General features: G+C 49.3%; 1 protein-coding gene across 1 annotated transcript; it reads left to right on the forward strand.

Annotated features, from left to right (window-relative positions):
- The first annotated feature begins 8728 nt into the window (after positions 1–8728).
- On the forward strand, positions 8729–13262 carry APOBEC3C (apolipoprotein B mRNA editing enzyme catalytic subunit 3C). Its single transcript, NM_001251910.2, has 4 exons — positions 8729–8786; positions 10004–10160; positions 12190–12469; positions 12693–13262. Exons 1-4 carry the CDS (start codon positions 8770–8772, stop codon positions 12809–12811), a joined length of 573 nt encoding a protein of 190 aa, NP_001238839.1. The 5' UTR covers positions 8729–8769; the 3' UTR covers positions 12812–13262.
- Positions 13263–14224: the final 962 nt, after the last annotated feature.

The following is a 14224-nucleotide window of genomic DNA, read 5'->3' on the forward strand; positions in this document are numbered from 1 at the left end:
TAACTCCCGGCCACCAATTCCAGGGCAGATGGAAAAGTCGTGCTTGGCCTTCTAGCACACTTACATAAATATTCCATAAAAGTAAGAATCACCAAAACTGACACAAAATGGAAAAAAATCACTCAGGTCGATCATCAATGAGGACACTAAAAAGGTAACCAATCCTCACCTAACCTCAGGCCTTGATGGTTTTACTGGCAATTTCTACCAAATTGTCAATGAACAGATCATTCCACATTACAGAGACTATTCCAGAGAAAAGAAAATGATGGGAAGCTTCCCAAATCATGACCCAGGATTATCACAACCCTGATGCTACAACTGGGCAAAAATAGAAAACAATTTTTAAAAAACTATAATTCATGAGTAATTTCAGTCAATGAGACACAGCAGCCCAGGAACTGAAGAGTCCCTGACTAAAAAGGCATTAAATCCGGCCGGGCGCGGTGGCTCATGCCTGTAATCCCAGCACTTTGGGAGGCTGAGGCGGGCATAACACCTGAGGTCAGGAGTTCAAGACCAGCCTGGCCAACATGGTGAAACACTCCTCTCTACTAAAGATACAAAAATTGGCCGAGCGCGGTGTCTCATGCCTGTAATCCCAGCACTTTGGGAGGCCGAGGTCGGCAGATCACCTGAAGTCAGGAGTTCGAGACCAGTCTGGCCAACATGGTGAAACCTCATGTCAACTAAAGATACAAAAAATTAGCTGGGTGTGGTGGCATGTGCCTGTAATCCCAGCTACTAGGGAGGCTGGGGCAGGAGAATCTGTTAAACCTGGGAGGTGGAGGTTGCAGTGAGCCGAGATCACACCATTGCACTCCAGCCTGGGTGACAGGGCGAGACTCCATCTCAAAAAACAAAAACAAAAAACAAAAATTAGCCAGGTGTGTTGGCACGCACCTGTAATCCCAGCTACTCAGGAGGTTGAGGCAGGAGAATCACTTGAACCCAGCAGGCAGAGGTTGCAGTGAGCTGAGATCGTGCCACTGAACTGCAGCCTGGGTGATGGAGCGAGACTCAGTCTCAAGAAAAAACAAAACAAAACAGAAAGGCATTTAATCTGCAGGCCCCAGAGCTGATGGCTTCCCGGAGCTGGGCAGGTCCACACTTCCTCAGCCTCAGGACCAAGTGTCCGTGTGCGTGAGTGACAAGGGGCCTCAGAAGCTACACGTGGGAGTCCTGAGACTTCCGCTCTGTGCTGTTACACACGTTGTCCCACCTGTCCTGTATCTTTTCTTAAAGCCAAGGAAATGCATACTGGGTGAAGCCTATCATGTCTCTTTTGATAGTCAATCCAAATCACAAGCCACTACTACTTGTCAAACAGAATGATATTGCAACTATATCAATAGATTAAAGGAGAAAAACCACATGACCATCTCAATCATAAAAAACAGAAAGCATATGCTATTAAAATAGCATCTTAGGACCAGGCACTAATCCCAGCATTTTGCCTGTAATCCCAGCATTTTGGGAGGATAAGGCAGGCGGATTACTTGAGGTCAGGAGTTAATGACCAGCCTGGCCAACATGGTGAAACTCCATCTCTACTAAAAATATAAAAATTGGCCAGGTGTGAAGGTGAACACCTGTAATCCCAGCTACTCAGGAGGCTGAGGCAGGAGAATCGCTAGAATCCGGGAGGCAGAGGTTGCACTGAGCCGAGATCGTGCCAATGCACTCCAGCCTAGGCAACAGAGCAAGACTCCATCTCTAAGATAAATAAAATAAAATAAAATAAAATAAAATATAAAATAAAATAAAAAATAAAATAAATGAAATGAAATAAAACAAAATAGCGCCTTAGAAGATGCAAAGGTAGCTTAGAAGCTATCTTAAGAGCTTGAAGCATGCTGCCATGCCAAAGAAAGCATTCCCAGTTCAACAAAAGTCTTAGCAAGCTTTCTTCATCTCATAAAAGGTTTCTAGATAAAAGGTTAGTCTACTACAAGTATCTACTAGATGGTGAAATCAAAGTCAAGAGAAAGGGCTGGCTCCTGAAACCCCAATCCAGCATTGGGCTAGAGGTTTCTGCCAACAGAAAAATGGGCAAGTGATATGCACAGGCAATTTATAGAAGAAATGAAATAAGCAATAAAATATGCAAAATTGAACAGCCTTATTAATACACAAGTAAACACTAGTGGGAATATCAACTGGGAATCTCACTTTGGAGAGTGTGGCAGACACTAAAGGCAGGCTCACCCAAATGAATAAAAATAAAATGTAATGCAAATAGTAACCAAAAGAGAGCAGCAGTGGCTACGCTAATATCAGATAAGAGATTTTTTTTTTAACCAGGTGTAGTGGCTCACGCCTGTAATCCCAGCACTTTGGGAGGCCGAGGTGAGCCGATGACCTGAGGTCAGGAGTTCAAGACCAGCCTGACCAACATGGTGAAACCCCCGTCTCTACTAAAAATACAAAATTAGCTGGGCGTTGTGGCGCATGCCTGTAATCCCAGCTACTTGGAAGGCTGAGGCAGGAGAATCGCTTGAACCCAGGAGGCGGAGGTTGCAGTGAGCCAAGATCTCACCATTGCACTCCAGCCTGGCCAACAGAGCGAGACTCTGTATCAAAAAAAAAAAAAAAAAAAAAATTTACACACTTAATAACAGACCATCAAAATATATGAAGCAAAAATGAACAGAATTGAGGGAGAATTAGAGTTCTACAATAATTGGAGACTTCAATACCCAATGCTCAATAATGGACAGAACAACCAGATAGAAAAAAAAGGAAGGAAATAGAGAACTCAACACAATAAGCCAACTAGATCTAACAGACATATACGGAACACTTCACCTAATAACAGCAGACAGCTGCTGTGGAAAACAGCACGGCAGTTCCTCAAAAAATTAAAAATAGAATGGCCAGATGATCCAGCAATTCCACTGCCGGGTGTACACTCAAAAAAATTGAAAGCAGAGTCTCAAGGAGGTATTAGTACACCCATGGAAGCAACCCAAGTTTTCATCAACACATGAATGGAGAGGCCAGATGTGCTCTACACATACAATGGAATATTACTCAGCCTTGAAAAGGAAGGAAATTCTGACCCACGCTACAACATGGATGAACCTTGAGGATATTATGCTGAGTAAAATAAGCCAATCACATAAAGAGAAATACTGAATGATTCCATTTATACGACGCACTTAGAATATTCCCAATGGCCAGCCCGGCGCAGTGGCTCACGCCTGTAATCCCAGCAGTTTGGGAGGCCCAGGTGAGCGGATCACCTGAGGTCAGGAGTTTTTTTTTTTTGAGACAAGCTGTGTCACCCAGGCAGGAGTGCAGTGGTGTGATCTCAGTTCCCTGCACCCTCTGCCTCCCCGGCTGAAGGAATTCTCCTGCGTCAGTCTCCCTAGTTGCTGGGATTATAGGGGCCTGCCACCATGCCTGGTTAATTTTTTTTGTTGTTGTTGTTGAGACCGAGTCTTGCTCTGTTGCCCAGGCTGGAGTGCAGTGGTCTGATCTCGGCTTATTGCAACCTCTGCCTCCTGGGTTCCAGTGATTCTTCTGCCTCAGCCTCCTGAGTAGCTGAGACTACAAGCGCACACCACCACCCCCAGCTATTTTGTGTGTGTGTTTTTAGTAGAGATGGGGTTTCACCATGTTGGCCAGGATGGTCTCGATCTCCTGACCTCGTGATTCGCCCACCTCAGCCTCCCAAAGAGCTGGGATTACAGGCGTGAACTACCAAGCCCGGCCAAGTAGTTTCTTATAAAACTAAACGTGTACTTAATATACAATCCAGCAATTGCACTATTGGGCATTTATTCCAGAGAAATGAAAACTTATGTTCACATTTAAAAAACAAAAACAAAAACCTGTGTTCATAGCATCTTTGTTCACAATAGCCAAAAACCACAACCAATCTAAACGTCCAGTGGGCGAATGGTTCAACCTGCTTTGGTACATCCATGCCATGAGTCGTGCCCTGAAATGAAAACGAACAACCTATGGAAACCAGCAACAATTCAGATGAACCTCAAGGGTATTATGCTGAGTGAAAAACGTCAGTGACGAACGATTCCGTACATACATTCCACATATAATCATATACGGATGATTCTATATATATCAAAAGAAATCATATTAAAAGATCCCATATATATATTCTAGATATATATTTCATATAATCATATACTAAAGATCCCATATATATAAAACCTTCTTTTTAATATTTATTTTTATTATTTTATTTTGTTATTTTGAGACGAGGTTTCATTCTTGTTGCCCAGGCTTGAGTGCAATGGCGCGATCTTGGCTCACCACAACCTCTGTCTCCCGGGTTCAAGTGATTCTCCTGCCTCGGCCTCCCGAGTAGCTGGGATTACATGGTGGCATGCACCACCACACCTGGCTAATTTTGTATTCTTTTTTAGTAGAGACGGGGTTTCTCCATGTTGGTCAGGATGGTCTCTAACTCCCGACCTTAGGAGATCCCCTTGCCTCAGCCTCCCAAAGTGTTGGGATTACAGGCGTGAGCCACAACACCTGGCTTATTTTTTTTTTATTTTTTCAGATGGAGTCTCACTCTGTGGCCCAGGCTGGAATACAGTGGTGAGATCTCTGCTCACTGCAACGTCCACTTCCCAGGTTCCAGCTATTCTCCTGCTTCAGCCTTCCAGGTAGGTGGGACTACAGGTGCAAGCCACCATGCCTGGCTAATTTTGTAATTTTTTTTTTTTTTTTTTAGTCGTGACGTGGTTTCACCATGTTGGTCAGGCTGGTCTCGATCTCCTGACCTCAGGTGATCTGCCCGCCTCAGCCTCCCAAAGTGCTGGTATTATAGGTATGAGCCACGGCAATCAGCCATATATAACCTTTTTCAAATAAAATTACACAGGTGGAAAACGTTTTTCTTTTTCTTTTCTTTTCTTTCTTTCTTTTTTTTTTTTTTTTGAGACAGGGTCTCACTCTGTCGCCCGGCTGGTGTGCGGTGATGCAATCATGGCTCAAGTGATCCTCCCCATCAACCTCCCTAGTAGCTGGAATTACAGGTGCACACCACATCTGGCTAATTTTGTTTTTGTTTTTGTTTTTGTAGACACGGGGTTTCAGCATGTTGCCCAGGCTGGTTTCGAACTCCTGACCTCAAGTCATCCGTCCGCCTCGGCCTCCCACAGTGCTGGGATTCCTGGTGTGAACCACCACACCCGGCCCGAAAAGGTTTTCAAAATAATAAAATGGGCTGGGCAAGTGGCTCATGCCTGCAATTAGAGGCCTGGAGACATTAAGTAAACCACCCAAGGTCACACAGTAAGGAAGGGGCAGATCTCAGAGTCTCCTGGCTGCAAAGCTGGTGTCCCTTCCCCACTGCGCCGTAACTGCCGCCTTACAGCTGGGTTGGAGGATGCCTCCCTGGTCTAGGGTCATTATTACATTTTCTTCTAAGAAGTGTGTTTCTGATCAACGGAACTGATTATTTGCCATCTATGGTCTTACCCTTTGCCCCCATTTCTTTCTTATGGCAACAGAAAATTTCACCTTCAAGAGGAGCGCCTCGGCCCGGCGGAAGCATCATCTGGGAAGTGAGGAGCACCTCTGCCTGGCCTCGGCACCGTCTGGGAAGTGAGGAGCACCTCTGGACGGCCACGGAGCAACCCTCCAGGTGTGAAGTGGCAGCCCTGTGTGTGATCTTTCTGCCCTCCCCGAGTTTTCATTTTCGATAGTAAAATTTACTTGTAAACTAAAAGATTTATATTGGGGAAGATGAAAGGAAGGAAGGAAGGAAACTTCACTTTCCAAAACCAACCACTGGGAGTCCGCTTTGTGCAGCGATAGGTAAGCTTCCGTGCAGCAACGGGCGCTGCTGCACCCCCTACCACCCACGCAGCCTCCTCCCTATCTGCCTTCAGGTGGTAGCCAGAGGAGTTCAGAGCCTCTACAGAGAGCACAACTTCTCCAGCTGGAACTGAAGGGGGCCTGCCCCTCCACACCTGCGGGTATTTCTCGAAAGGTGGAGACGAGAGACTGAGAAAAGAAATAAGACACAGAGACAAAGTATACAGGAAGAAAAGTGGGCCCAGGGGACCGGCGCTCAGCATATGGAGGACCCGCATGGGCACTGGTCTCTGAGTTCCCTCAGTATTTATTGATCACTATCTCTACCATCTCAGCGAGGGGGATGTGGCAGGACTATAGGGTAATGGTGAGGAGAGGGTCAGCAGGAAAACATGAGAGCAAAGGACTTTGTGTCATAAATAAGTTTAAGGGAAGGTGCCGTGCCTGGATGTGCACGTAGGCCAGATTTATGTTTGACTTTATACAAACATCTCAGTGCAGTAAAGAGCAGTATTGCCGCCAGCATGTCTCACCTCCAGCCATAAGGCGGTCTTCTCCTATGTCAGTAAATAGAATGTACGATCGAGTTTTACACCAAGACATTCCATTCCCAGGGATGAGCAGGAGACAGATGCCTTCCTCCTATCTCAACTGCAAAGAGGCTTTCCTCCTTCACCAATCCTCCTCAGCACAGACCCTTTACGGGTGTCGGGCTGGGGGACGGTCAGGTCTTTCCCTTCCCATGAGGCCATATCTCAGGCTGTCTCAGAGGGGGGAAACCTGGACAATACCCAGGCTTTCTTGGGCAGAGGTCCCCGCGGCCTTCCGCAGTGCACTGTGTCTCTGGGTACTCGAGACTGGAGAATGGCGATGACTTTTACCAAGCTTACTGCCTGCAAACACATTTTTACCAAGGCACATCCTGCACAGCCCTAAATCCATTAAACCTTGAGTCAATATAGCACATGTTTCTGCGAGCACAGGGTTGGGACTAGGGTTACAGATTCACAGCATCTCAAGGCAGAAGAATTTTTCTTAGTACAGATCACAATGGAGTTTCTTATGTCTTCCTCTTTCTACATAGACACAATAACAGTCTCATCTTTCTTCCCCACACAAGAACAAACTCCCCTTAAAGGAATCTATTTAGGAAGATTATTTCAAGGATACAATGTACATTCATTCCTCCAAAATATGCTTAGATGAACTTAAATAATCAGAAAGTTGTGTGTGTATGTGTTTCACATTTTCTTGGTCCACATGGAACACCTTGAGAGGTCCCTGTAGGCCGTGAGCCTGTTTGTAGACACCTGCTTCCCCCGCTTGATGTCGCAGACATCGCAGTCCCTGATGTAGGGTCTGGCCTATGGGGCTTAGTGGGTGCTCTCCCCGTGTGTGGAGATGAGAAATCGTAAAAAGTAAAGACACAAGACAAAGAGATAAAGCGAAAACAGCTGGGCCCGGGGGACCACTACCATCAAGACACGGAGATGGGTAGTGGCCCCAAATGGTTGCGTGCACTGTTATTTATTGCATACAAGACAAGGGGGGCAGGGTAAGGAGGGTGAGTCGTCCAAGTGATTGATAAGGTCGAGCAAGTCACGTGATCATAGGACAGGGGGCCCTTCCCTTATAGGTAGCCGAAGCAGAGAGGGAAGGCAGTATACGTCAGCGTTTTCTTCTATGCACCTATCAGAAAGATCAAAGACTTTAAGACTTTCACTATTTCTTCTACCGCTATCTTCTAAGAACTTCAAAGAGGGACCAGGAGTACAGGAGGAAAGTGGACAAGGAGCGTGACCCTTGAAGCACAGCACCACAGGGAGGGGTTTAGGCCTCCGGATGGCTGCAGGCAGGCCTGGATACTATCCAGCCTCCCACAAGAAGCTGGTGGAGCTGAGCGTTCCCTGACTCCTCCAAGAAAAGGGAGACTCCCTTTCGTGGTCCGCTAAGTAACGATGCCTTCCTAGGCACTGGCGTTACCGCCTGACCAAGGAGCCCTCCAGTAGCCCTTATGTGGGCGTGACAGAGGGCTCACCTCTTGCATTCTTGGTCACTTCTCACAACAGCCCTTCAGCACCTGACCCTATACCCACCGGTTATTTCTTGGTTATATTAGTAATACCATAAAGAGTAATATTAAAAGCTAATGATTAATAATGTCTACACTAATGATTGATAATGTCCATGATCATCTCTGTATCTAATTTGTATTATAACTATTCTTATTGTAAGTATATTCTTTATTATACTGAAACAGTTTGTGCCTTCAGTCTCTTGCCTCAGCACCTAGGTAATCCTCCGCCCACATCTCTGAGGGGCTGACCTGCCCCCCACCTTCTGGAAGCTGGGAGGTTGGAAGAGGGGATGCGTGCGATGGACTCAGCACACAGCTGGGAACTCGAGGCACACCTAAGCCTTCGCTTGTGCTGTGCGGAGTCCACACTTCCTTCCCCACTGGGGTCTCAAAACCTCCCCTCACTCAACAGGGTGGTGCTGCTCAAAGATCTGGGCACACATTAGGGCTGGGGAGGGGGTGGTGGAGAGGGGGCTCCAGCCTGCCCAACCACCAGGCAACGGGACACCTGCCCCTCTCTCAGCTGGGTCTGGACCCGCCTCCCAGGCTCAGGCTGCAATGCCTTTCTCTTTCTCTTTCTCTTCTTTTTGCAGTTCCGTTGGGTCCTGCCCAGGACAGATAAAGACAGAGCAGCCTGTCTTTATCGGAGGTTCCTCTGCCAGTAGGAGGGGCCCGGAGAAAACCAGAAAGAGGGCCAGAGCCAGAGAAACATGAAGCACCCCGGGGCCTCCCACACCAGTGCCTGAGCAGGAATGGGGAGGGGCCATGATTCACAAGGCCCTGGGAGGTCACTTTAAAGAGGGCTGCTCAACTGCAAGGACGCTGTAAGCAGGAAGAGAAGCCACAGCGCTTCAGAAAAGAGTGGGACAGGGACAAGCGTATCTAAGAGGCTGAACATGAATCCACAGATCAGGTACCTCTGCCCGCTTTGTCTGCCAGGCCCCTCCTGCCACTTCCTGCCAGGCGGTCCTGCTGGGCCTCAGCCCTGGCCTCCCCCTGCCCCAGCCCCACCTCTGGGGTCCCTCCCCCCTGGTTCCCCCGCTGCCCCCACTCCCAGCCAAGCTCCTTGCCCTGCTGTGTGGTCCCCCGACTGCTGCTTCTGAATGGGCCACCTTCCCCACTTGCCCCAGCCCAGTCCGCCTGCTGAGACTCTCCCCCGAAAATCATGCCCGGGCTGGTGCTTCCCGCCCTGGGAGGGTGCTTCCTCTGTGTGCTTCCCACCATTCCTGGGAGCTCTGGAACTGGGAGAATTGAACCAAAGGATGATTTGAGCAATCAGGCATTTCGTTCTCAGCGCTTTGGTGCAATTTCTGTAAGATTTACTTCGTTTCAATACAAAGTCTTAGGAGAGGGTGTGGGGGAGGGAATGGTCTCTGTACCAGAAAATAAGTCACTTCTTCCAAAGATGCCTCCACTGTGAGCAGAGGAGGATGCACACGACCCCAGACACAGGCTCCTCCTCCGTGAGCACCGTTCACCTTTTAGAATGACACCTGCAACATGGAGTGTAGGAAAAAATATGATGATCAGGAGAAATGCTCTTATTTTAGGCCAGGCATGGTGGCTTATGCCTGTAATCCTAGCACTTTGGGAGGCTGAGGCGGGCGGGTCACTTGTGGTCAGGAGTTTGAGACCAGCCTGACTAACATGGTGAAACCTCGTCTCTACTGAAAATACAGAAAATTAGCCAGGGGTGCTGGCGGGCGTCTGTAATCCCAGCTACTTGGAAGGCTGAGGCAGGAGAATCCCTTGAATCCGAGGGGTGGGGGTTGCAGTGAGCTGAGATTGCAAACTCCAGCCTGGGGGACAGAGCGAGATGCCGTCTTTAAAAAAAAAAAAAAAAAAAAGTAGCAGAAAAACTGGGAGGTTGAGGGTGTTCCATTGGTAGCCCCAGAGCTGGGGTTCCAGCTAGGAGAGGTCACCCCGGCCCTGCTGCCCCTGCCAGCGTCCCCTCCTCTTTCTCTCTCCCCGTCTTCCTGCCTGGGAAAGCAGCAGACATTCTCAGGGCTGTGGAGGGATGGGGGAGGCCCAGAGCCCAGGGCCGTCCAGGCAGTTGTGTTCAGTGGGCATCAGCCCTGAGGACTCCGGTGCGGGGGTCTCTGCATTGGGGTTTCTCTCTTGTGCCTTCAGAAACCCGATGAAGGCAATGTATCCAGGCACATTCTACTTCCAATTTAAAAACCTATGGGAAGCCAACGATCGGAACGAAACTTGGCTGTGCTTCACCGTGGAAGGTATAAAGCGCCGCTCAGTTGTCTCCTGGAAGACGGGCGTCTTCCGAAACCAGGTAGCACCAAAGTCCTAATTACACCCTAAATAGGAGCTAAGCAGCTGGGAATGCAGAAAACGCAACAATAAGTGATGTGCCCGGCCTGGGCTCTCCTGTGTACACTTTCCTGCCACATTTCTATTTTTTTTTTTTTTTTTTTTTTTTAGATGGAGTCTCGCTCTGTCACCCAGGCTGGAATGCAGTGGTCCGATTTCAGCTCACGGCAACCTCTGCTTTCCAGGTTCACGTGATTCTCCTGCCTCAGTCTCCCGAGTAGCTGGGATTACAGGCGCCTGCCACCATGCCCAGCCAATTCTTTTGTATTTTTAGTAGAAACAGGATTTCGCCATGTTGGCCAGGCTGGTTTCGAACTCCTGACCTCAAGTGATCCACCAGCCTTGGCGTCCCAAAGTGCTAGGATTACAGGCGTGAGACACCATGCCCCTGGCCTCCCCCCCACATTATGTATTTATTTATTTATTTATTTATTTTGAGATGGAGTCTTGCTCTATCGCCCAGGCTGGAGTGCAGTGGCACAATCTCAGCTCACTGTAAGCTCCGCCTCCCGGGTTCACGCCATTCTCCTGCCTCAGCCTCCCAAGTAGCTGGGACTACAGGCGCCCGCCACCATGCCCAGCTAATTTTTTCTTTTTTTTTTTCTTTTCTTTTTTTTTTTTTTAGTAGAGACGGGGTTTCATGGTGTTAGCCAGGATGGTCTCGATCTCCTGACCTCATGATCCGCCCGCCTCAGCCTCCCAAAGTGCTGGGATTACAGGCATGAGCCACTGTGCCCGGCCCTCCCCACATTTTTTAAGTCCATGGCCCAGATCTTCCTCCCTGACTCTCCTGTGATCAGATCGTGGAGGGGGTTTGCTTCCTCCCAAAAGGCCTTGTTTAGCGCCCAGCACCCTCACTCTTGACTTTGTTTCCCAAAATCTTGTTATGGAGCTGTGCGTCCGGCAGTCCTCAGGAATCAGCAGCTGTGGGAAGCGGGGGGTGTTGTGTCCAGCGCTGTGTCTGGGCCAGTGACTGCGGGCTGGTGGGGCCGCCCCCGCCACTGCCCTGATTCCTCAGCAGAAGGCAGGCAGGGAACAAAGCTGACCCCAGAGAGCCAGGCCATAGCAGGGGCTGAGGATGCCTGGTGAATGGATGCCTGGGAGAAAAGATGGCAGAATTCACACATGAGTCTATGAGACAGGGAAAGACTCAATAAAATAAAGAAGGAAGGGGCCGGGCACGGCGTGGTGGCTCATGCCTGTAATCCCAGCACTTTGGGAGGCTGAGGCAGGCTGATCATGAGGTTGGGAGTTCGAGACAAGCCTGGCTAACATGATGAAACCCAGTCTCTACTAAAAATACAAAGATTAGCCAGGTGTGGGGGTGCATGCCTGTAGTCCCAGCTACTCAGGAGGCTGAGGCAGGAGAATTGCTTGAACCTGGGAGGCAGAGGTTGCAGTGAGCCGAGATTGTGCCACTGCACTCCAGCCTCGGCGACAGAGCAAGACTCCATCTTGGAAAAAAATAAAAATAAAAGAATAAAGAGAGAAGGAGAAGGATAGAAGAAGGGAAACTCAATGAATAAAACGCCCTGGGGCCTACTATGTAGCCAGAGAAATGAAAAGTAAAGAAATAAAATAAGGCCGTGCATGTGGTTTATGCTCATAGTCCCAGAGCTTTGGGAGGGTGAGGCAGGAGGATCGCTTGAGCCCAAGAGTTCAAGATCAGCCTGGGCAACATGGTGAAACCCCGTCTCTAAAAAAATTATTTAAAAAATTAGGCAGGTGTGGCGGCATGCACCTGCATCCCAGCTAATCAGGAGGCTGAGGTGGGAAGATTCCTTGAGCCTGGGAGGTCAAGGCTGCAGTCAGCCCAGATCCCACCACTGCACCCCCCAACCTGTGCAACAGAGAGAGACCCTGTCTCAAAAATGAATAAATAAGGAAACGGCCCGGGGCTCCAGGCCCGCCCTCTGCTCCCATCGCCCCACCCCTGCACTCCTCCTGCTCCTGGTCTGAGCTCCCCTGTCCTCCTCCTCCTCCTTCCCCAGGTGGATTCTGAGACCCATTGTCATGCAGAAAGGTGCTTCCTCTCTTGGTTCTGCGACGACATACTGTCTCCTAACACAAACTACCAGGTCACCTGGTACACATCTTGGAGCCCTTGCCCAGAGTGTGCAGGGAAGGTGGCCGAGTTCCTGGCCAGGCACAGCAACGTGAAGCTCACCATCTTCACCGCCCGCCTCTACTACTTCCAGTATCCATGTTACCAGGAGGGGCTCCGCAGCCTGAGTCAGGAAGGGGTCGCTGTGGAGATCATGGACTATGAAGGTGAGACGTGGGGGGCTGAGGAGAGTGGGTGCAGGAGGGACAGCATGAGGGGCAGATGGTTCTCCAATGCTGTGGGGCGGGTCAGTGTCCCCTGGGTGTCTGTGGGGACCGGGCCGGCACCCACTGCAACTGGCAGCCTGGAGACCTGGGCTGGGAGGGGAGGGCCCAGGGCCGGAAGAGAGGCCTGCTGGGCCCTCACTGCTTTCTCCTTGTTTTTTCTCAGATTTTAAATATTGTTGGGAAAACTTTGTGTACAATGATAATGAGCCATTCAAGCCTTGGAAGGGACTAAAAACCAACTTTCGACTTCTGAAAAGAAGGCTACGGGAGAGTCTCCAGTGAGGGGTCTCCCTGGGCCTCATGGTCTGTCTCCTCTAGCCTCCTGCTCATGCTGCACGGGCCTCCCCTCCACCCTGGACCCACTCTGTTTCTGCCTGGTCATCCTGAGCCCCTCCTGGCCTCAGGGCCATTCCACAGTGCTCCCCTGCCTCACCGCTTCCTCCTCGCTCTTCCAGACTCTTCCTGCAGAGGCTCCTTTCTGCCTCCATGGCTATCCATCCACCCCCACAGACCCCGTTCCTCCAGCCTGCGTGCCCCTAACCTGGCTTTTCCCATCTCCCCAGCATAACCAAATCTTACTAAACTCATCCTAGGCTGGGCATGGTGACTCACGCCTGTAATCCCCCAGCAATTTGGGAGGCAAAGGTGGGAGAATCGCGTGAGCCCAGGAGTTCCAGACCAGGCTGGGCCACATGACAAAGCCCCATCTCTACAAAAAAAAAAAAAAAAAAAAAAAAGCCAGACGTGGTGGCATGCATCTGTAGTCCAAGCTACTTGGGAGGCTGAAGTGGGAGGATTACTTGAGCCCGAGAGGTGGAGGCTGGAGTGAACAGAGATCGCGCCACTGAACTCGGGTCTGGGCAACAGATAGAGACCCTGCCTGAAAATAAATCGATAAATAAACTCAACCTAAACAGGTGTGAATATATGTAAGTTGAAAACCAGAAGTTTTGAGAAACATCCTTTGTAAATTTCATCCTATGAATTGGGTCATTCATGTCCTACCCAGCTAAAACAGAGGCCAGGAGCCAGGGAGGAAAAGCAGTCAGGCCACACAACATTGTTTCCGAAATGGACTTCTCTGCAAGCCTGACTCCTGAAACTGTGCATTGTACCCTGAAACCAGCTTTATCCATAGCTTCTGCGATAAATGGCTGTAAGTCTTGGACTCCTTGCTCCAAACGCAGTGACTCAGCAATAGAACCTCGCAGCTCCCAGCCCTTCCTAGTGCCCATGGGCTTTACATAGGGCAAGAGAACATTTCTCCTTCTATAATTGCCATCTCTTTGCTCTCTCAACATGGTGAACACCATCCGGACTCCGTGTATGTCTCAAATTAAATTCTTTCTTTGCAAATGAAATATGAAATTTAGAGGCTCTTCTAAACACTTTAAATTTGATTTGACATTTTCAAAGCAGATGTAAGTTTTAGAGAATGAGATTCTCCATAAAAATGACCCCTTCATGCTGTGGCCTCCATAGAAGATGTCCCAGGCCAGGTGCCCACATGGCAGGCATTTATTTTCTCACAGATCTGGAAGCTGCAGGTCCAACTTCGAGGGGTGGGTGGGGTTGTTTCCTCTGAGGCCGCTCCTTCTGGCTGGCAGGGAGTCTCTTCCAGCCGTGTCCTCTGTGGCCTTTCCTCTATGCACACGCACCTCTGGGGTCTCTCTGCCTCCAAATATCTTTTTTTTT

Source organism: Pan troglodytes, chromosome 23, assembly GCF_028858775.2.
Source record: "Pan troglodytes isolate AG18354 chromosome 23, NHGRI_mPanTro3-v2.0_pri, whole genome shotgun sequence".
In the NCBI taxonomy this organism is placed as follows: Eukaryota; Metazoa; Chordata; class Mammalia; order Primates; family Hominidae; genus Pan; species Pan troglodytes.